General features: G+C 34.4%; 1 protein-coding gene across 2 annotated transcripts in view; it reads right to left on the bottom strand.

Moving 5' to 3' along the window:
- Positions 1-23604, bottom strand: part of DENND5A_2 (DENN domain-containing protein 5A) — a gene marked incomplete at its 5' end in the record, with an annotated part of 59463 nt that overhangs the window by 11025 nt on the left and 24834 nt on the right. The window contains 8 exons of one of the 2 annotated variants that reach the window (XM_012936773.3): positions 787-897; positions 4406-4503; positions 5886-6004; positions 8751-9021; positions 10012-10618; positions 14028-14298; positions 16648-16800; positions 21346-21495. In XM_012936773.3, coding sequence (XP_012792227.1) covers positions 787-897; positions 4406-4503; positions 5886-6004; positions 8751-9021; positions 10012-10618; positions 14028-14298; positions 16648-16800; positions 21346-21495 — 1780 coding nt within the window. Of the gene's footprint in view, positions 1-786; positions 4504-5885; positions 6005-8750; positions 9022-10011; positions 10619-14027; positions 14299-16647; positions 16801-21345; positions 21496-23604 lie in introns of both variants that reach the window. The other variant, XM_051210577.1, reaches the window with a different exon arrangement.

The following is a 23604-nucleotide window of genomic DNA, read 5'->3' as shown; positions in this document are numbered from 1 at the left end:
ACTTATATTTACTAAATTGAATTAAATCAACTGTACTATGAAGTGATAAAATTAACATTGTAACCAAGATGTAGACATGAGATTGTAAAAAACAAAACAAAACAAAAAACAACTCAATAATTACTTATATACATAATAATAGGAAAATGCATCAGTATTAACACTGTGAGCCTCTATACTACTATTAATGTAACTATATGACCAGTTGGATAAATTATTCAAACCAAGAGTTATCCTAAAACCAAAACACTATGATCTAACAAACATGTAGATAAACGTAAATCGGGCGTGACGATAACCTATGGATGAACCAATGACATTGAAGATAGCACGTTTTGGATTTTGGCGTGAAGATTCATTCACCCCTATGATTAAATAGTATTTTGGCACTACAGCTGATGTCAGTTCGTAGTGAAAACCTTAAATTTTCAACCCTAAATTCTAATTCCAATTCCTTACACTAGTTTATAACCCTTTTTAATCCTAACAAGGCGGTTATTCTTAAGGTCACTTTATCTTCGTTCAACGGTCGTCCATAATGATTATAATCTCATCAAAAACTCACCTAGAATTTGATTAACTCGTACCTACACTATACTTTTAGCCATAAATCTTACTGAAATAAATTTGGGACGAGGAAATTTTAGCTTAAAATGTATGATTATCGTTGGTAAAATATCAAATTTCATGAAATTACAATGATTTATGTAATACATAATAATATTATCATAATTTGGGCAATCTTTTTTATACGATTCAATAACAAAAAAAGAATATAAAACTAACTTTGGTCCGAGTTTCGTCTTGACAGTGATGGTGATAGACAACGATTTGGCAAATTTTGTAAACATTCTATGGGATCTGATGATAACGCTAATGGAGTTGTGAATAGGAGATCTTCCATAATAAACATATAAGATAATAATAGTAATAAACATGTGAATAATTTGTTCATGATTCGAACAATATGAAAGAATACAAATTGAGTTAATTAAAAGAAAAAATGAATAATGAAAATGATAATTTAGTGCAATTAAACGTGATTACGTGTAACCTTTGAAAAAAGACATGTTTGTGTAAACATGATTAAAATCAGAGAAAAAAAGAGAATTGATTGGTTGAATTCAGATATTTTGTGGATGAAAGTTATCACCAAACGCACTGGATGACTGTCACTTGATGTTCCACAACGGATTTGAGTCAAAATCGTACTAATGGATGGCGATACAGTAGTTTCAGGGGTTAAGTATTTGCCAAAAGAACTGAAAATCTTGGGTTAGATCACAGGACAGGTCATGGGTACGTGCTGATGGGCGGTCTTATATTAGGATGAAACAGATACTTAGTCCCACCTAATTTTCAACGGTATCTAAATTGAGAATAATCTGTGACAAATACAACCTATAAATTAAATTAATCTCCACAAAACCCTTTCAACAAAACTGTAAACAGACCTAGTACAATCAAGAACTTAATTCACGATAACTTATAACAACAAGTTCGAGGTTAGATTAGGGATTTAACTTATGAGGTTAAACTAATAGAGTAAGAACACAAAAGTGAGAAGATATCATTAGTTAGATGAGGTTGGAATGATAGGCCAATTAGACTGGAAATGGTGGGTCAATTGCCAAACGCGTATCAAGTAGCTCTAATGTTATGATATTGAGTTTAACAAGGTCCATGAACGGAAAGCGATGAAAAATTTCTTTAGATAAACTTGTCCCGGTCTTACTTAGCTTTATCCATAAGTAATATAATTTAAAATTACTTTGACTATTCCAATTTTCGATCACACTTTTATGGTTTCAAGAAAAGTAGTTCTAGTCGGTAGCTCAAACTGTACTATGTACGTCGCGGTTTAAACCCATGATCAACTTGAATGAAAGTGATTCAACCATTAAAACAGTGTAAGTGGCATCATTTATTAGATAGCCTTTTGAAAGTAGATGAATTACCATTTACATTTACAAAAATATCACTGTACATGGACAGATTCGAGATGTAGTTATAATAGTTTTCATCATAGCAAACCTTTTTATGACTTTCTTCAATAATTGAACAAACACCAAGCTAACTAAATTATTTAAAATATTATGACCAACAAAATGACTATAAATTTAAAATGTAAGCATTATGATATTTCATTCCAAAAAGTACCACATAATTCCTGGGAAAACGTACAGAATTTCTTCTTGTTTTTTTGTGTTATACATACGATGCATAAATGTGAAATAAGTATAATATATCAGGTATGATAACCCCCTGGTATGGCCGAGCGTGGAGAGAGTCAGCTCTCTCTCTCTCGAAATGCTTTCACATGGCCACGCATATACAGCCGCTCACAGGGAAGTCTTAGTCACCGCATTTTCACAACAGAGCTGTTGTTTACGAAATTGAAAAGACGAAAAGCGAATGTCCATCTAGAGGAGTTGGAAAATCCTGATCCTAAAACAATGGTTCACATGAGCTCCAAGATCCTGTGCGAACGAATAGAGTATGAACTTACTGTTAGTCACCGACTACCATGGGAGCACATTTACTAACGTTGGCCTACCACCACCTTGTCGATGTAGAAAAGAACAACTTTCAGTTACCGACCTTAATAATGAGATGACGAATAGTTATTTTTATATGATGAATTCAATTAGAGGTTTATCACCACTAAGACACTTGTTTTGCTTGAGATCAATGCCAGTAGAGAAAAATATATTATAAGCTTAAGCTAATACTTTATAAACAAAAAGAATTATCACCAGTGTATTAAGAGGCCATGTGTCTAGACATTACATTTTGTCCTATATGGTCTGCAACGTCCACAAATTTCAAACTAGAAGTGATGTGCGCACTTACACACACGAAAATCCTCAAGATATATTTCTTTTTACAAGTTGAGACACAGACTAGTTAGTAATACCAATGAGAACACTAAAAACTTACCGTTAGGAAATTAAGGTGGGATAAAAACAGCAATTGTTATTTAGACAGAATCCTTTAAAAAACTGATTAAAACGACCATTATACCTGATATACGGTAGTGAGAGTAAAACGTGACTGTTCATTGAGCCTGGACAAAAAGATGTTACCCTAACAACCATTAGGTAGGTGATTTCTTTTCCTCTCACCGATTTCTACTAAGTGCGACTGCTTGTAGCTCCGTCGAATAAAATACTATCTAGTGTTAATTTGGTCCTCTATTTAGAGTTGTGAATCCTGGATTTGAGATATAACGTGATCTGGTCTCTGTATTATGTACCGTTCAAGTATTTTATTAAGCGTAGCGTAGTATACCACAAAGAGAGGGAAAAGATATTAAACCATCCATTGTAACAATGGTCAAAATGGAAAAAGAAAACCGTAGCAAAACTATAAAAATGGTCGTCATTTTTTTATTACAAAAAGAAAAGCAAACTAAGTGCAATCCAATATGGTGTTAAACAAAGACATGTCAATGTGAATGGGTGTTAATTATTTTCATCGTAAACTACAAACGTAAATAATGATCACTTTAGGTTCAACCTTATTAGACAAATGAATATACATACATATATTGACTAGAAGTGAGATTACTAGGGGATTACAGTGCATGAATGGTGAGTAAGCGTTAAAAAGAAAATGAAACAAAGCAATAGCACACACAACTTACAACACAAGTATCTCTAATTGAAAGAAATATGCCAACAAATAATATTGTTTATTTTGTTGTACAGAAAAATAAAAAAAATGAAAGACATTATTGCCGGATGTTTCATTACTAGAGACTAATTTTAAGGGAAAAAAAAGGAAAACCATTGTATTAATCATATTTAACGAAAATTAGTCTAAAAGCAACGACTAACATTCTTTGGTACGTAAAGAGAAAAAAAAGTTCAACATTTCTAACGATATATGTTGCTTTGTCTATCTAACTTAGTAATCAGATAGATATACATAGTCTGTCCAATAAATATGCAGACTGTATAATGTTGGTTTTAGAAAATTTATGATTCATTACTTTATACCTCACCAAAATGTTTTCTCTTTGTGGCGATGTGTTATTTTCAGCCCTGTTTCCAGTGTTTAAAACATTTTTTGAAAGTCCTCATCAATTACTCGTTGGAAAGCATAAGTGTACACACTCGATTTTTTGATTAATGCGGGTCAATAGTTGTTTATAACTAGCACTCTTAAGAGCTTATTTGAAGAAACTGTTATGTACACTTTTATTACACTGTTTTTCGCTAAATAAAGTGTTTGGGACAGTGGAAAACACGTATCGAATAAATGAAAATACAATAGCTGGAGGTGGTGTAGTAGATATTGCAAAATAAACAATGAAAATCCAAATAAAATCAAATAGTAATCTCTTCATATATTACAATAGTATCAGGAAAATGTACAGATTAAACGAAGAATGTACACCTACATGGATCATTTGATGCAATACGGATTTGTTCACCAATGAGAATACGTTCTAATGCATCATCTTCAACTCCTAAACCGAACCAGTGATAACATGGGAATCTATAAATAAATATATTTCGACAAGTTTCTAAGCAATAAAGTAACTAAGATTTGTAAGGAAAGCAAAACACATTAAACCAATGTAGAATTGGTTTTATATATACAGACACTACTCGGTGTCGGCATGCAATACTACTGTAAGACAAGACAATTGGCAGGAGGGATGTGTATTTATTGAGAGAAGTTATAAAGTAATTTATACAATAACATATACATAGACTCCAATCGCCTATGAACATCTTTGAGTGTTTTCTGATATTCAAACTGTCTTCTATTCTGGTCTCTATGCATTCCACCAACGCCGTGCTTGCAATGCACTGGAAATTCTCACAATTGATACAACTTCGACGCCACTTTCAACTACACACTACTAACAAACATCATTGTGGGTAACATCGACCACACCATCACTAATTCATGGATTTTCTACGCGTGTACAACTTGGTTTTAATCTTTCATGTGATTTACAATTCTAATAAGTAAATGTAGTTCACTTATAAAACATTGTGGATACATAAAAATAGTTATATATATATATATATATATATATATATATATATATATATATATATATATATGAAGTACAAAATGATTAAAATGATATCAGTTACGCATAGAGAAATAATAATATTTCATTGAGTGATAGTTTGCAAGCCATAGATAGTTTACATAGTTGGTGATATGTTTTGTATTTCAACCCAAAGATACTAGATTTATGAATTACAACCTGATTCCCAGAACACTTAGACTCTCAAACGCTGAGCAGAAAACAGAGAGTAAGAACTATGAAAGATCTACTCCGAAAGTTAGGTAATCTACAGAAAACTAGGGTATTTAAAGGTTCACATGGGAACTTGAGATTCTGGAAGTCACTAAAAAGACATTTTAAAATTAGTGACAAAATCGATAAGGATACAATTAAGACATGTCATTTTCTAGAATTCTAAAAAATGAAGTGTATACAGGATTTTACCAGCTTCTGAAATTTTTTTTCGAGTAATTAACGAGATCTCTTAACAGTGGGTGTTTAATACATTATTGTTTGGTTATATTGTCACGTTTATGAACAGACACATCTCCTGGTGTATCATATGTATTTCTGCATTTATGATATAGTTTATACTTCCAGCAATCTCATCCCGTAAAAAACAACCTTGCTAAAAAAAGTGCCAGACCAAAATGCTAACCAGAAGACTTTTTGTGTAATGGATGTTAACAATTCACATGAAGTAAAATACCCTGATCTATTAACGATTCAAATACAAAGTACAAATGTATTTGATGTTATATTAAATTGCTTTGTTAACGTTTTATGTGAAAATAACAGAAAAAAAAGAAAACCTCAAGATTTCACAATACATCTATCAAATACATGAACTTACAAATAAAAATGATTAGTAATACGATTATGAACAATAATGAATTCAATAAACCATTTCGGAGCTGAACCAGTATTATCATGTCCAATTTGTAATGTAGACAGTAGACCAAGATTACGATTCTAATTAGTATGAGTATATAATTTAAAACAAAAGGAATAATAAAATACGGTCACTGACAAGTAGAACGGAAGTGAAATATAAAATAAAGGTAGATAAATACCTATCATATGTAAATGTAAAAGCATGTACATGGGAAGGATAGACATATTTAGCACATTGCCAAGAACTTATGATTCTGATGGCAGAACGGGGCCTTTTTAGCTTATCATTCGCTGAATAAAGGACATAAAGTGGATGCGATAAATGGATTATGAATGATCAACAAACGATCTAATTTTGACTAGTTAAGAGTCACAGAAGCTATAGCAATTGGTAGGTTTACACCTAAACAATCTAATTAAAAAGTATCAGTGATTATCCTCCGACTGCCGTTCCACGTTTTTATTTTTCATTCTTCAAACAGTAAGAACCACAGATTCGTATAGTATCGATGGAACGTAGCTAGCAGTGGAATCCAGGGCGCATGCTTTGTTCTGTTTGGGACTCGTTATCTGGGTGCGACTGCATCCCAGAGTTGGTACTAGCTCCGGGACTTGAGGCCAGTACCGTTCGATCTGAACGCCATCGGACTATCACGTAGATACTGAGATAGCCACTCATTTGTATAACAGGTATGAGATTTTAACTCGACTAAAAATGGATTGGAAGATCACGTTGTTGTTTTGACTGAATTCAGATCAGTCTTCATTGGCATATGTGTATCCCGAAAGGATTAACTCGATATAACCTTTGTTCGAGTCCCGAAGAAGAATCAACCCTAGAATGTAAGTAAATCAAGCTGACGAGTCTTAAATAGAAGACACATGCAACTTGGATTCCACCGTTAGCCATGTTTCATCAATTCTGTGGCAGCTTGTTGTCCACAAAGACTATATTAAGGTAATTCTCATAGGATACAAATATCCCAACTAAGAGGGATCAAAATTCAGTCAAAACATCTGCAACGGGATAGTCTAATCCATTTCCAACTGAATCACAACCACAGTCTACGAGTTAAACCAAATTATTATTCTTTATAATTAGCCTATATATTATGGAACTATCATCTCAATCCGTCTCAGAAACTGTTGAAACTATAACTTATACTTACTTAAACGACTTCTACTTAAGAGATGGACAAGCCGTTTTATAAAATTCTAAATTACATTACTAATTTAGTCGGTTGGTGACAGATAACGTAGGACCTGGCTTAAATGTGCATCGGTTCAGAAGAATGTGACACGGCGAGCATGAACCACCGCAAGAACGACTGCTTTAAAGGGGGGACGAGTGTGATATGTGCTACTTATATTGAAACAAGTAGTATATGATGTTAGTCGTGAACAGAAGGTCTGGCAGCAGAGAGACAAGAGGATCGAACAGTAAAGAATGGAAACAGAATGCAATTTATATGAAAATGCAAGAACAATGAAGTCTGAGTCATTATGAGACAACTGATGGATATTTTGCAAACTACGTATTTACTATTTTATTGTTAGATTTTATTAACATGTCCTGTAATTATGTATCAAATACATTCAATTGTCCCACTCGTGTTCTGTTCACTACAGTAGTAGTAGAAAGAATTAAGCACAAGAAAGCATAAGATTTCGGGACTCAGGATCTAAGGATAGACAGTCAGTGGATCCTCGATTGTTACCAATTTCGAGACAAGTCAACTAACGTCTACAGCCATTAATTAAAATAACTGAGGGGATTAAAAAATATCCTCTATTTTCAGTGGCCATGCTTCACATCCGTAGAGTAGAACAGAGAGTTTCTAAAAAGAATGCAACAATATATAATAAATGCATTCTATTCTGTATTTAATGTCATTTTCCCTTTGTTCAAGTAATTTACGAAGAGAGCCTATTACGTAGTACAAGAATTTTGATGATTTATTGATAAATTACATCAAAATTCACTAAAAACTTTGTTAAACACCTTCAACCAACTAACTACGAGATATAATGATAACCAAGATCAGGATAAATCTTAGGCTCTTGAGATAAGGCATATTACACTGAGTTAAAAGAATGTTCCGGGAAGTTAATAAATATATAATATACGTGTAAACAAATATGAATGATCAGGATAAAAGCGTTTATCAAAATACAAAAATTATGAAAATAGGAGGGAAAATAAGTTTCTGTTTAACATACACAAAACAAATAGAAATAATAATATGGATTGATGACACATTTACGGATATGAATATTAAAATTTAAAAAAATAGATAACACCTCGAAGAAATATGTTCAACACATTAAATCGTAGTGTTTGAACTCTTTGAGCTAGTAGCGGAGCACATAAGGTTGATATCAAATCAGCATTTGTTGTGTTGTACAAAAGCCTTCAAGGACGTATACTAAGGTTTATTTAAGCCTTGGCTATACGAAAATTGAAACCCCCTTTATGTGTTCAAAAACAATTTGTACTTACACTTAACCTACCTTGGTAGTACTGATTTACTATCCAGAGTGGTAATCACATTTGTTTTTGTGTACTTTAATATTTTTCCTTTGTTATGACTTACCCTTAACCTGTCTAGTTGACCTTTTAATTTTTCATATATAAATGTTCTTAACAAGTATATGTGTGATCAGATTGTTCAAAATGTATTGCGCAAATATATCACATAATTCTGATAAACTACGTCTTCTCATTGCATTATCGAAATTTATCAAAGGGAAAGCTTATTAACACTCACGAAACATAAAAAAACAAACAAAGATTTGGTAGACATTTAACAAAAGAAATATCTACTTTGATTTCAATAAGATTGTGACCATGTGGAATTTTGATCACTTGAGTTGATCCAAAATGTCCATGAATTTTAATCCATGCATTTGCTGTCGATGTTATTCCGCTACTATGCTTTCGACCAGTACATATAAATATTTCGTAGATAATTTCAGTTTGATTAATCATTCGTGTAAATGAAAAATAATCGACAGCATTTAATGATAATAAATGTACTAAGAATTGTTCACGTTCTTCTTCACATCTTAAAAAAGCATATCTTGTATATAAGTGCCTAATATTAAAGCAAAATACACGTAAAATAGAATACGATAAGATAGGATAATTATATTGTCTTTAGTAAGAATTAACACAAACGGTTAAATATATAAATATAATAAACAGCTTATTGAATTTTTGCAAAGTGTAATTAATATTTAGTTAACCAAAAAAAAAGAAGGGGAAAACACAAAAACCTCCATTAATTTCGATGTTACATTAATTAGTAAGTAAATTTATCTAGTAATCGCAATGGATGACGATTTTTTGGTTAGAGCACTTGACCTTCAACCACTAGGTTACAGATTTCTCTTCCATCTCCCTTTAAATTTATTTCCGGTTTGAGTAAACGTACAGTGATAGCATTATTAAATTGAACACAAAAAGTATAGAACATAACTAAGTAGATGAAATTGCACAAGTGAATAGGTAACTTATTCACGGGTTCTAAACTTATTCCACTTACTTTTTTGGAGCCAGTTATAACTATTATTATTAACACTTAAAAGTTAGCCAGTTATAATCATAGTAACCCAAGTTACCACACTATATTCGGACAATCAGATAAAACTAACAAGATGAATAGTAAAAGAATCGAAATAATATGATGGTAGTGATATTGAAAAGACATAATGAAAAGGTATGTGTATAGGGGGTAGGTAAGTAAGATTCAAAATTGAGATTAAGACAAGTGGAAAATGAACCTATGACACTGTGACTGGTTCTAAGCCGTGTCAACGAGGGTCGCCAAATAATGTAGGTCATGATAATTGAGTAGACCCCAAGCTTGGTAAGTCAGAGCCTATGGCTTGACATGACTCAGAGCAACAGTCAATAACTTTATGAACTAATACCAAGTTTTGGACTAGCTCTTCTGTAAATGTGACCCAAAGACAAGAACGTGAAATGATACGTTCTTGATGAGCAGTAGTACGATTTTAAAAAAAACAGTTACTATGTTTATAAAATATGAAATATAATGGAGCCTATTTATAAACAGTCATACCTTAAAAGTTTAGTATCCATTAACAGACGAGTAAGATGTGCAGATAACAACTTCTTTTCTAAAGCTAAACGAACAAATGCTCTGGCGAAACCAATATCTGTTTTAACAGTTTTCATTGATTGAATTGAATGAATATCGTCAATTAATGAATGTTCAATGAATTTTGACCCAAATATTTTACGCAAATCTAAAATCATTCCAGCACCACTTATATTTATTGGAGTAAGTGATCCACTGATATTACCGACACTGCTGCTCCTACTACTACTACTACTACTACTATTTCCAAGACTATTGTTATTAGAAGATTGACCTAAACGAGATGAAATTGGACTGGGATATTTCTGTCGAGATGAAGCACTTTGAGCACGATTAGAAGAAACACGAACGTCTAACATTTGAAGTTTCATTCTCCAACTATTTAAACTAGATAATAATTTTGGTGAAAAAGTAGATGAAGAGGATGTAGTGGATGGATAGTATGGATCTTGCCAAGGAAAACGTGAAAATCGGTGAGAAGATGGAGTTGTTTTAGATAACTGACTAGATTCCATCATATGTACTGCATCATTTGAAAACTTGCAGACACGTTTTAACGAGCTGCAACCTAAGGAAATAAATAGACAAGAATAACAGTTATTCCAAAGGGAAAGAAGTGATTACAAAAATATACTTTGAACCAATTGACAGAATCTGACAGTTAAAGTATTTTGTTAGAACCGATGAAACCTTGATATGCATTTGAATGAACACCTACTAACCTATGATTTTAATATTAAAAAAAATATGGCATGATGAATATTTGAAGTTGTACTGTTACAGTTAAAGTGAAGTAATCTAGGAATAATGCGTTTCTGCTTACATTAATGTGAATTTGACTAATACACCCAATAACCACGTTCGAACAAATTTGTAAGCAGTAGGGATGAAAATAGTAGGTCCAAATGGCATACAAACAGAAACAAAGCAAAACTAATGTCAATTATCGACATATTATGTACTTTGGAAATACGAGAACCTTTGTGACTGTTATGTCCGAGTGGAGATTAAATTACAGGTAACTCCCGAGGACTATTAATGGACTAATATTCTATAAATATTCTTATTGTATAATTATTCAACAATTACATTACATATATTTATATTCCTCTTATTATAAGCTTTATTTTGACCTATAACTTATTATTGTACGATTTACGGTTCTTAAGTTATGTTCAGCTTATTAACTACTGCCTCCCACATCCACAGCCACTTTTTGGGCTTATTTGTGTACAAATATTATTTCCTATTTTATGGTACGTTGAGGTCTGTGTGATTGATATACAAACGAAGTATGCCTGAAATAAACGATCTGCTCTGATTCTGGTCTGATCTGCTCTGATTCGGAAGCTGGTATCTTGTTCTGGACTCAAGTGGAAGGGCTCGTAGGACATAGGACCAATAAGGACACTAAACTGCCCACACCGGTTGAACGTCATTGGTTGGCCTAGTGCGAAGATTCGTATAAGTCGTATTCGGATTGGTAGATAAGTCGTGTGACAGAAAAAACCAGACACCCAAGGTCATAACAATTGGCGACGGGGTGGAGAAAAGTTTTGAACCCTCAACTTCAAGGTCATAACAGTGACATAGCTCAGTTAAATAAAAGAAGAGACATATTGAAACAGAATGATTCGAAAGTATATAATAGATTCAAAGCAAAATATGTTCGAATCAATCATATTGTAAGATACACTATTTTAATAAAAGCTATGTAGAAATTGTTGAACTAGTATCACATTATAGGCAGATTTTAGTTAGACAACCACTGGAAAACAGAGAGCACTGAGCAGATGCTTCGTTTGCATATGTGTTTGACTATAGTTTCTAATTTTATTTGAACACATAAACATTGGTGCAAGAAGGCACAGATCATATGTATATATGCACAACATTTCGTCATTCAATTTGTGTTAGGGCTGAAATACTGATCAGGCACCAAAATCGAATCAGGTGGTTTTCTTAAGAAGTCACTCCCCAAACCTTTGAACTAGAATTCTAATCCACAAGGTGGTGTGGAAACGTTAGTAGATGTGCTCTCATGGTAATCAGTGACTAACAAAAGGTTCATACGCCATTAAATCCCTTGGGATTCTGAAGCCCATGTACACTATTCGTTTTGAATCATGGTTTTCCAACTCCTCCAGGTGGATCTTCCAAACCCACTGACGCGGTTAAGGCGTCAGACATTTGCTTTTTATCCTCTCGATTTCGTAAACAATAGTCCCACCTCGATAAGTCAGTGAGTATCTGTATACACGTTGCCATGTGAGCATTTCGAGAGAGTTGACTTTCGCCACCCTCGACCGTATTAGGGATGAGTATGTTGGGTAACGATTTTTGCAAGAAAATTATCAATTAATTGACGGTTAGTATAAAAACGGTTTAACAGTAAGGGAATATTCTTAATTGAATAATTAATTTCATACTAATTTTTGATTGTAAGGTATTCACACAAACTTAATTTACCCTAGTTTATGTTAATAAAGAGACAAACTAACTAACAATTAGTTTGTAACATAGCAGCTACAATTCTTAAAACTGGTCGCAACTAATTACTCATTGTAAGGTAATAATTCTTCAATGGAGTGGAATATTACACATAAATCCAAGTTGTTTTTCCAAAGTCACTGTTTAAAGTCGATGATAAATGAAGGCATGTCATCAACTATTCTTTGAACGATCACAAAATTACAATGACTGAATCAAATATGTGTTTATACATTTAAATATTCTAAGCAAGGAGGTACGTATTAGGCAACTAGAAAAAGCTGAATTAATCTACGATGTCGAAAGCTTTGTAAACTATCTATATGTAGAAACAAAGTTCTCAATTGCTAAATTAATAATTCCCTTTCTTTAAGAACATAGATTTATATTATTATTGTTTAAAGACAAATTAACAAAAACACATTTGTGGTAAATTTTGTAATAATATTTCAGAAATTTATAAATCCTAACTAATAACGTAGCTAGATTGACAAAGAAATCTCCATAGTACGATAATTGCTGAAATCGACTTCGTGTGATACAATTTTGATAGACAGAGAACACTACTTGGTTGGTTATAAACAGCTGGAAAAAATGGATTTTTAATCGAGTAAACGATGAGTGAATGAATGGATGAAATACTGGCGATCGGTGTTATATCTCGAGACCACTGACTAATGTTGCGGACAAAGTAACCAATCAGAATTCCAATTTGGTCTATTTCACGTTTATTATTTCTTCTAAAGCCTGATACCTCCCAAATTGGCCAATTACTCGCCTGACCGGCATCAATGACTCTAAGCACTACCTTGAGTTCGAAAGATAGGAACCAGTTTTTTATCAGAGTTATATCTCAAATAGATGCGATTTATATGCAGACATACTGGACAGTAACACACCATAAAACGAAAAATAACAATTATACATAAACAGGTCAGAAAAGGTTATAAATAGCAGAGGCTGTGAGTAATAAGACCAGCAACAAATTAGGAATAGTATATTATATGATAGTAGTCAATGGGTTAACCGAAAGCTAATGACAGACGGAATACACAGATGTAGTAATCTAGTTACTTATTAATTATACAATAAGACTACATATAATAATTATCCGTAAATTAGTTCTAGGAATTACTACTCCTTTAATCTTCGTTCTGATATAACGGCCGAATAGTGGTTTAAACTACTCATCAACTCAAGAGGCTAGAGAATAAGAAGGTAGACAAAGACTTAGGTTTCGAAAACATCATTTTTACAAAACAACTTTAAACCATTTTATAAAACCCGGATAATAAGCAAACAGGTTTTCATAACTACCAGTCAGTCAATCAGCCATAAGTGACGTAGAACCTGGCACATCTATTTGTGTTGATTAGTTTGGGTAACTTGAACTGGTTCATGAACGTAGTGAATTATACGTTTCTTACGGCTGACTGGCACAAAAAAACGACAATAGATAAATACACATGGTACTAACCAGACATTACCTGAATAATTTGTATCAGTTTGTGATGACTTCTGTTGCAAATCAGGTGATAATAATGGCGAATCCGATGGTAGGAGAGAATTCTCACTGCCAACATTAACACTTCGTAGGTCAGATATGCGCGATGAACCACTACACGATGATGATGTAGGAGGTGATGATTCAAGGTTGAGTAATTCAGAATCATTTATTGCTAATTCTTTATTAGTTTGTTTCATTAATTCAACACGTCTAGCATAAAAAACTAAATGTGACCATAAAGCTGATTTACCCTTTATCAAAAAAGAATACACAGAAATTTCCAGAAATCTTTTTAAAAATGTTATAAGAACTAATGTTCATAAGCATTTTATGTACTTATAATGGTATAATCACAAAGTAGATCGACAGAACATACATTTGTTAATCAAAACTGTCATTAAAATAATAATCAAATATTTAGTTGTAATGCTTATGGAGATTAATTGAAGGTGAAATTCTTTTTGTCGTCAATTAAAACCAACTCAGAGAATTATTGAAAACAAAAGATGATCAATGATCTCCTTAAGAATCCAACGAACACAGAAGCTTCAAGTATTGCAGCTTGTTCGTTAATTTTGGACCATGTCAGGGGAAGGGGGTAGTTATCTAATACTAACATTGAGCTATGCAGGCATATATTGCAGCTCTGTTAAAGTGAGTAATGAAGACTATTAAACTTAAACCCACTGCTGGTCGTAAGGCATGAGTTCCTGATGTGGTCGTTGATATTTGTTGCTGAGAGGTTTCTAAGACAAAACATATTCACAGTTATTTTTAGTTTTTAATGGGTTCTCAGTTTACATAAATCCATGGAATAAAACCAGATTAAAAATAATTAAATCATTACGCTGTCAAATTTATCAGAAGGAGGTTTTGTGGAGATCGTAGTAATTTAATAGTTGAGTTCATGAGTCAATTAAAGCTTCCAAGTTTTTCATGGTAGTCTAGCTTTAATTGATTCATGAACTCAACTATTAAATTTATCAGAATCAATTTCGTAAATATTCAAAATAATGAGTACCATCAATCGTACTTCACCAGTAAATGCAATTTGAATGTATTACGTAGTGTCAGAACGAGTATTCCTTCTGGATCATTTGCTTTCTGGACATAATGAAATCACCTTTATCGTAATTTTGTAATTTAAACAAATAGTTAGAATTTTAATCATCTAACATATAGGTACATATTTTTTACAAGGAGTTAAAAACAATCTAACTTTATCCAACTTTAAGTATGTACTTTATCCTAGTGAACAAAAATATTGTACATATCATTTTGAAAGCTGTTAGATACAATCGAAAATAAAGTGGACCTTTTAGAATTGTTCTACGGTGGATTATTATACTGGGCATTTACAAAAATATTGGGCTTACGGTATATTTATACTACCCTAATTATAAGCTTTCATTTAAGTGGTTGACTATTGATGCCTTTTCCCATCCATGAATTACGCTTAATTGATTATGTACCTGTTACTCAGTTTGTATCACTAATAACATAGTCATTTGTAGATCGTGATTTCGTATTTATGATGCGTTGTGATAGTGTAATTGATATAACTGATGAGAGCATGTAAAGTGTGCATGGTTTCTTTTGATGTGAAGTCTATCCACAAGTGTTGCACTGATAAGATTGATATCCCGGAGACTAAAAAGAATTATTGTTGGTATAAAGAAAAAAAATGAGTGGTTTCGATAAACAAGTATGGGTCATAGAAAATTCAATAAACCCGATATCTCCTGATATTTCTCTAGCACAAATAAAAAATACCAGAATCGGAGATTCGATCAAACGACGATGCTAATAATACTTTCATCATATGCAATATAAGAAACCATGTCGTTCAACTGCTTAGATATTTCACTTTGGCTCATACAAATTTAAAATTCATATGGGAGCGCGAACTATGGAATAAGAAGAATTTTTCAACCTTAGGGACAACAAGAAAAGATAATTCAGTTTTAAAATTCATTACTCGTAAAATTTCCTGAAGTGATTATTATTTGCACTTCAGTGTCTTTTGTTCAATCACACATACAAATCTCATCAGAACGTTGTTATTGAGAGTAGTTGAACTATGTTCCAAAGACTGACTGAAGATTAAAGTAGAAATCATCCGAAGAATCTTACTGGAAAATTAATACCTCATCAAGTTTCAAATTAGCACTTCAAGTCAATAGTTGAAATTCCACTATAAGCCAATGTTTCTCAAACTCCGATTTAAAGCGATAATCTTAGCTCTTGGAATAGCCGTCGACTAAGGATTCCATTGGTCTTTCCTGTTAACAATTCAATTATCACATATAAAACGAAGGGCCAAATCAGTATTTTCGTATCGGAAACCTCAAAACTATTGACTATACTATCCTGTAAACTAGTTAAATCTAAATCTAGTCCCATTATTTCTCATTTGTTAATCAAATTAGAAGAGTTAAAATAGAAATAATCTATGAAACTGGTAGAGAATTATTCATTGAAATTAATTCAAATGGAAAACTTTACAACTAAAGGTGTGAGAAATAAATTATCCCTATTAACAATAAGCATATGTACACATTAACAGATAAACGTATAATTTAAGTCTGTGTTTTACCCACTATTTTTTTATTCAAACCATGTGACCATATACGTTCCAGTAGATCACATAAACCAGAAACTAGTGTATTTTCTTCAACTACAGAAATATTTGGATCACAATGTCCCATTTCAATTGCTTCTTGACCAATTTTCTTGAGAACCATTCGTTTAGTCTACACAACATATGAATAAATTAATACCATTGTGTTAGGGATTAAATGATAAAATATTCTGATAGTTATAAGACAAAGGTTAGATAACACTAAAAATAGAACATTTATTTATTTAAACATAAACATTGGTACAAGGAGGCACCGAACATATATATGCGCCATAAAGATCAAATGGTTTGTGTTAGGGCTGGGATGATTCCCGGGCATCCATACCGAAGCGGGTGATTTATTTAGGAGGCCACGCCCTGAGCCTTCAACCTAAGGATCTAATCCACAAGGCAGTGGAGCAACGTCAGGAGATGCAGTCCCATGGTGTCTGGCGACCAATAATTAGTTCATACGCCATTTATTCTCTCAGGATCCTGCAGCCCATATGCACCATTATTTTGGAATCAGGGTTTTCCAACTCCCCTAGGTGGGTCCTTCATATCCACCAACCCGGTTAAAGCGCCGATCATTCGCTTTTCGTCCTCTCAATTTCGTAAACAAGACCGCCGTGAGAAGGCAGTGAGTAGCTATATACACGTGGCCATATGAGTATTTTGAGATAGAGCTGACTCTCTTCACCCTCGGCCGTACCAAAGCACTTGAGGGCAAATGTAGAACATAATGATAAGTCATTTATTTTAGGCAAAAAGAGAAATGCCAGGTATTTCTGGTAGTGATAACAACCAACTAAGTTTAATGTTGAATAGTGATATCATAACAGTCTAGTTCTACATCAGGTTTAGGCTGTTAATGTTGTGTGGAAAGAAAAAGAAAGCGTTAGGACTAAATCACACAGAACAAAGAATATAACTTTGACAAAATAAGATGAGTAACAAATAAATACAAAAATTAATGTCACGAAAAGTGAGAAATAAGCATAGGAAATGTCATCAGTCAGTCAGCTAAAATTTAGTACCACGAACATATATGCGTCGGTCTAACTTGCCATACCACATCGGCATAGCAAGATGAACACCGGATTCATAGGAGTGGTTAAGTCAATGATAGCAATGTATAAAAGAAAGATTGTGTATAAGGATATAATACAGGAAGAAAGAATTAGTTGGTAGAAAGAATGGTATAAAGTAATTTTAATCTCACGATTTAAGAGAAGACAAGCAGTGTATACACCTACGCCATTGTGATCGATTCTGAGCCATATCACCCGGAGTTTCCAGCAATTGTTTACGATAGTCGCACGGATCCCAACCACGTAGTTTGCATCTACAACATGGCTTAGGCTAGAAGTTTATGACTTTATGGACTGATACCACATTTTGGTATGGCCGCCCCTAACTTTCTCCCAACCGTCTCCGACACTAGTCAACATTGCACGCCGTGTTAATCGGTGTTCAGGCATACGTAACACGTGACCCAACCACTTTAGTCGATGAAGATACACAACCTCCAACTGATTTACCATCATTCCCTAATACCCTGTGTCTGTCTAATCTCACTATTACTTACCCGGTGATCCCAGCAGATACGAGCAATATTTCTAAGACATCTGTGATCAAATATTAGTAACTTACGAGTATCTTCTATTCTTAGTGGCCACGTTTCGCAGCCGTAAAGTAGAATAAAACGAACTGCTGCGCAGTATACCCGTCCCTTAATTGATAGACAGATATCTCGCCTTCGCCATAGGTGACGTAAGTCGGCAAAAGCCGAACGAGCTTTTCGAATCCGTGCTGAGATTTCGTCAGACACCAACCCATTAGGGCTGATCAGACTTCCAAGATAAGTGACGTTATCTACGCGTTCGACCACTTCACTCCCTATCCTTAGTTCAGGTGCTGATGCAGACCAGTCCTGAAGCAACTACTTGCATTTAGAGGGGTAGAAACACATCCCAAATATCCTGGCATTGTTGCTGAGTGCTACCAAAAGACTGCATTTTATCAGCGTCTTCACCAAACAGAACTATATTATCTGCGTATCCTAAGTCGATAAATGGACCTTCTGGAAGGAGATCAATACCCGAGAATTCAGTAGACGAAAATGTTATTTCCATCAATAGATCTATGATGAAGTTAAACAAAAATGGAGAAAGTGGACAGCCTTGACGGACACCACTTGAGGTTGCAAAAGCAGATGACAGTTCGCCATAAGTTCTGACTCGACTATTAGTGTTTGAGTAAAGAGTGTTCACAAGGTTTATGTACTTTTGAGGTACGCCTTTCAATGACAGACACTGCCTCAGAAACTTTCGGTCTACAGAGTCAGATGCCCGGGATAATAACGTCAGTTGATGTTGAGTAACATGGTCCAATGTTGGTTACATTAGTGCAAATGAATTCACTCTTTATGCTATATTAGTCAAACTAATCCATTTATGGTTATCATAGTATCATTTTGACTCATGTGTTGGGATAATTACTGATTGCGACCAGTCAGATGAGACTACAGGCAGTTACCAGATTTTATCTAATTTATTAGTCAACCTAATCGCTAAAACTGGACCATCATACTTAAAGACCTCTGAAGCCAATCCATCTGGGCCAGCTGCTCTTCCTTGTCTCAAATTAGCTATGGCTTTTTGGACTTCAATTAGAATTGGGAGGCCTACTTCAATATTCCATTCAGTCTGTTTGTGAATTGTGGGCAGTTGTAGAGTAGCTGAAGGCCAGCTGAATTGCTCCTTAAAGTGTTCCACCCATCTCTCTAAAAGTCTTGGCTGAGAGCAGATAAGAGTGCTTTTTGAAGAAGTTTAGAAAGTTTTCTGCAAAAGTTATCTTTCACTTCATCCGAACTGCAGTCAGTGGGAGCGTAGACAGAAACTACGAAAAGGCAAGGAAGTGTGTCCCTATCCTTCCGAGTTCTTACTCAGCCGTCTAGCCGAACAGCACATAGGCGACTGTTAACGGGGATCCATTTCAACAGTGCTTGTTTTGCCCTCGTACTCAGTGCTATGCTTATACCCTCCAGTCCATGAGAACTAGCCATCGGGTCACCAGATACACGGATGGTGTATCTCGTCGGCTCTCCGTTTTGCTGATGTGAGGTCAAGTGAACGATCACACTACGATCCTGTATGCGTGTTTCGGAGACACAGCACACATCAATGGTACAATATTCTAGGGTTTTAGCTAAGGAAGCCTGCTGACCGATTTGACACAGAGTATGTGCGTTGAAGGCTCCAATGTGTAGTTTGGGTCGAGGTTTCAGTAGACCTGGGACAGTGTTTTGCGCACTTGAATCGTTGGACATGGTGACATTTGAGGAGGAAGCCGAAAGAGGAAGTTTAGAGTTGAGAGTCGATGTAGGAGGAATAATGGAAATTGAAGAGAGAGGTTGATTATGAATACAGTGGTCTTGAGTGCTGTTAGAGGTATGAGGGCGGTTATCACTTCCTGGCTGCCCACACCGTGAAGGGTTCTTCTGGAGGTATCTGAAAAGGAAATTAGATTGGAGGTGGTCTTAGAGACCAGAAAGCGTGATCGCAGTGGCCAAGGGACAACTGCTTGAGGCCGATCACACACGGCGTACTTGCTGGGACCTTGTCGCCGGGGACGGATATCCGTGGGATAAGGCGAGATGTGCATTTTTGGGGTCGACCTTTTCTGATCCCACCCCTCTTTGTGAGAAGACAGCATCGCTGTCATGCTGGTTGTCTGAAGGAAACACCTAACTGCTGTCACACCTCTGTACAGTCAGCAGTACGACTTCGCCTTCGGACCTTGAGTTTGCTGCTTTTAGTCTTAGCGCTCTTCAACCGACGTGTCTGACATGGTGGGACCTTGAGGAACGATTGTTCCAACCAGTATAGCTCAGTTGCTTCATCACGATAGGCAAGCCCGACCATCACGTCAAGGTAGCAACAACGGTCGTGACAGGATAGTCAATACGATAAAAATGGTGACCAACTAATCAATCAAGAAAAACATTATGCTTGCTCACTGGGGTTAGAGACTTTTTAAAAACAGTCGGCAGAAAAATTCTAGATATGAATGAATTGGCTTAGATATGTTTTAATTATAATTTACAGTACAAGTTGGACAAGCGTAGAACCTGTTAAACCAAAATCACATCAGTTTTATAAGAAACCAACAGACAGACGACCATATACAAATGTTAGGTGGTTGGAAGTAGTCGACAGGAAGCTGTGGTCGATATTGGTTTCAATGTAGTTGGTACTCATCAGTAAGGAGTACCTGTTATCTTGAAGCAACTGATATTTCTTGCGGAATTCAAACCCGGGTTACTCAGCTTCACAATCTGAGACATCACCACAGAGTAACTTGGACTAAGACTGACCTTTTTTAGGACTGAGTTATTTGCAACCATTAGATTATTGAGTATGGGATCAATGTCATATGTTTGGTCACTTTATACTAAACTAACTGTTGATCAAGTTGAAATGTGGTCACTAGTTTACGTGACCAACAGAATTCAATTAGCACCAAAAAACTAGGCAAAAAAGACAATGGTTGCTATTCGGTAACCAATCAATTGTACACCATATAGCAGTTATAATCACAAAGTAACTTCGCCCCCAACCAACTATCAGTACTGAAATAAACTAAGCACATAAAAGGACATCGTTGTTGTGATTACCCTATGCTTGCATTCTTCGAGTAAAGCATCAACAAAATCCCAATTAGCTTGAGCCATTCCATTACGTTGTAAATCAGCGAATTGATGATGTGTATGCACAAAACAACGATTCACTGATTTTGTATTATTTCCATTGGATATATTAGAATCCTGAAGAATAAAAGTTAAAAAAATAAGGTATTAGTAGTAATTATAATAAGTCTAACTACCTGATTCAGTGAGAGTGAAAAAATTTTATACGATCGAAACTTACACATATAAGAATAATTAATTACAAAATAGCTATTGAAGTTGGGAATGCAACATTAGACACTAAATCAATGATGCTAATGGTCGAGCGTTTACCTCGAGACATGAAGACACTAGGTTTGAACTCTGGTGGGGCCGCAGGTGTTGATTGTTCAGGCGTCCCACACTAGGGTGAAATAGCTATCTAGTTCTCTCTGGTTCTCAACTGTAATCAGTCCATGACGAATACAACTAAACTCCACAAAAACTACTTCTCCCATAAATAACTATCTTCTTTTGTCAGTATAGGAAGGATAGACTGTTAAAGATTAAATATTCATTTATAACAGCGTCATCTTTTATTTATACTTGGAAACAAAGAACCAATACAATTCCTACTACGTGAAGTAATAACACAAAAGACTGGTACAAGTGAAGATTCATTAACTCCAAAAATACGATGATTCTAGCCGGAAATATACTCATTTATACATGTACTTGTACATCCGTTTGATTATTAATTGGAAAAATGTCACATCAATGAAACTATAAAAAAATCGCATGCTCCATGTCATGCTTAAAATAGTTCACGTTGATTTAAACAAAAACACGTAATTTAGATGATTATAGAATGGATATTTGAAACTACTGCTTAAGAGAACTTTATTAGCAGACACATAATTAAGATAATTGATAATAATATTTTTCCTATCTAGATGTAATTTTAGTACTATGTGTATGTCACAATTCGTTGCAATTAGGAAAAATTTAACTAATAACAGATTTCTGAACCCAAATTTAAATCACTTTGTTGTAAAACTGGCAATGTCTCACGTACCAGATACGAATTCAAACCAAGCCCTAAGTGTGATGGCTAGTGATAATAACTAGTTTTCTAAACCGAATTAGGTAGACGTGGGGTGAACCTGTGAATTATTAGCTGAAAGTCGAACCCCTTGACTACTGAACCACTACTTTATTCCCCCAATATCGTTTGGTGGTTCAATCGAAGTGAATGCGACAGGCTTCAAACCTGCAACCGACTCTAATGAATCAAAGTCCAGTGTATTTTAACTACTAAGGCATCGGGAACAGTGTAAAAACGAATCAAGTAATCTAATAGACCTTTCACTTGAAGTGATATAACAGTGATTGATTAGTTTAAATATAGATTGTTTTTAGTAAATGAAGCTACAATGAAAATACATACGCTTCTGTATTTATCTACTTAATTAACTTTACAACATTCTTACAATTCTTCATGATCATTGTTTAATGATCACATAAAAATATCTGGTGATTTGATTGAAAGTAGTGCAAATTTTAAAACCATTTAGATGCATAGTTCATGCCTGATGAGCTATGTACAATAGTAACATAAATAAAGTGCTTAATACTTGACAGAGCGTCATATATCAATTTACATGAGTAAAAAAAATTTCAGTTATCAATATATGATCCATAACACCTTTTAATAATAACCATTTTGTTTACTAGTGAATTACTTCAAGAGATGACCCCCGGAATTTTAATGAAAAGCTGTGACCAGTAAAGTTCAACCAAGTCAGGTATGCTGCAAATATTGTAGTGAACGAACACTCGGGTGGGGATAACCAATTTATTATTCAATGCAAAGTTGCAGAATGATTTGGTAAAATATGAATACCATACATTAAATACTTCATTTGCACATTTTCCTCCAGTTGTCTTTTACATGATTCATGATTCTTTCAATTCTGTTGTTATCACAATTACTTTCTGTCTTCCCCTCTATTATCTTCAATTGAATCTTTTTAATCTTCTGCTAGCATGCATTTCACTTTCGACTAGTGCCACATACCGCTTATATCTGTCAACATAAGTAGCATACACCATAATATTACTAATGACAATGGATGGTCACACAATATTGTGAGTTAATTGCAGTTACAAATGAAAACTAAGAGATACCAACTTAGTGGTCTCATTGTTAGTCGCTTCCCGAGAGGTTTGAAGCTCCTAAAGTGACTCCTGGTGCGACCATAGATGTGT

This window comes from Schistosoma haematobium, chromosome ZW (genome assembly GCF_000699445.3).
Source record: "Schistosoma haematobium chromosome ZW, whole genome shotgun sequence".
Lineage (NCBI taxonomy): Eukaryota > Metazoa > Platyhelminthes > Trematoda > Strigeidida > Schistosomatidae > Schistosoma > Schistosoma haematobium.
The sequence above is the reverse complement of the archived record's forward strand: the minus strand, read 5'-3'. Positions and strand labels throughout refer to the sequence as shown.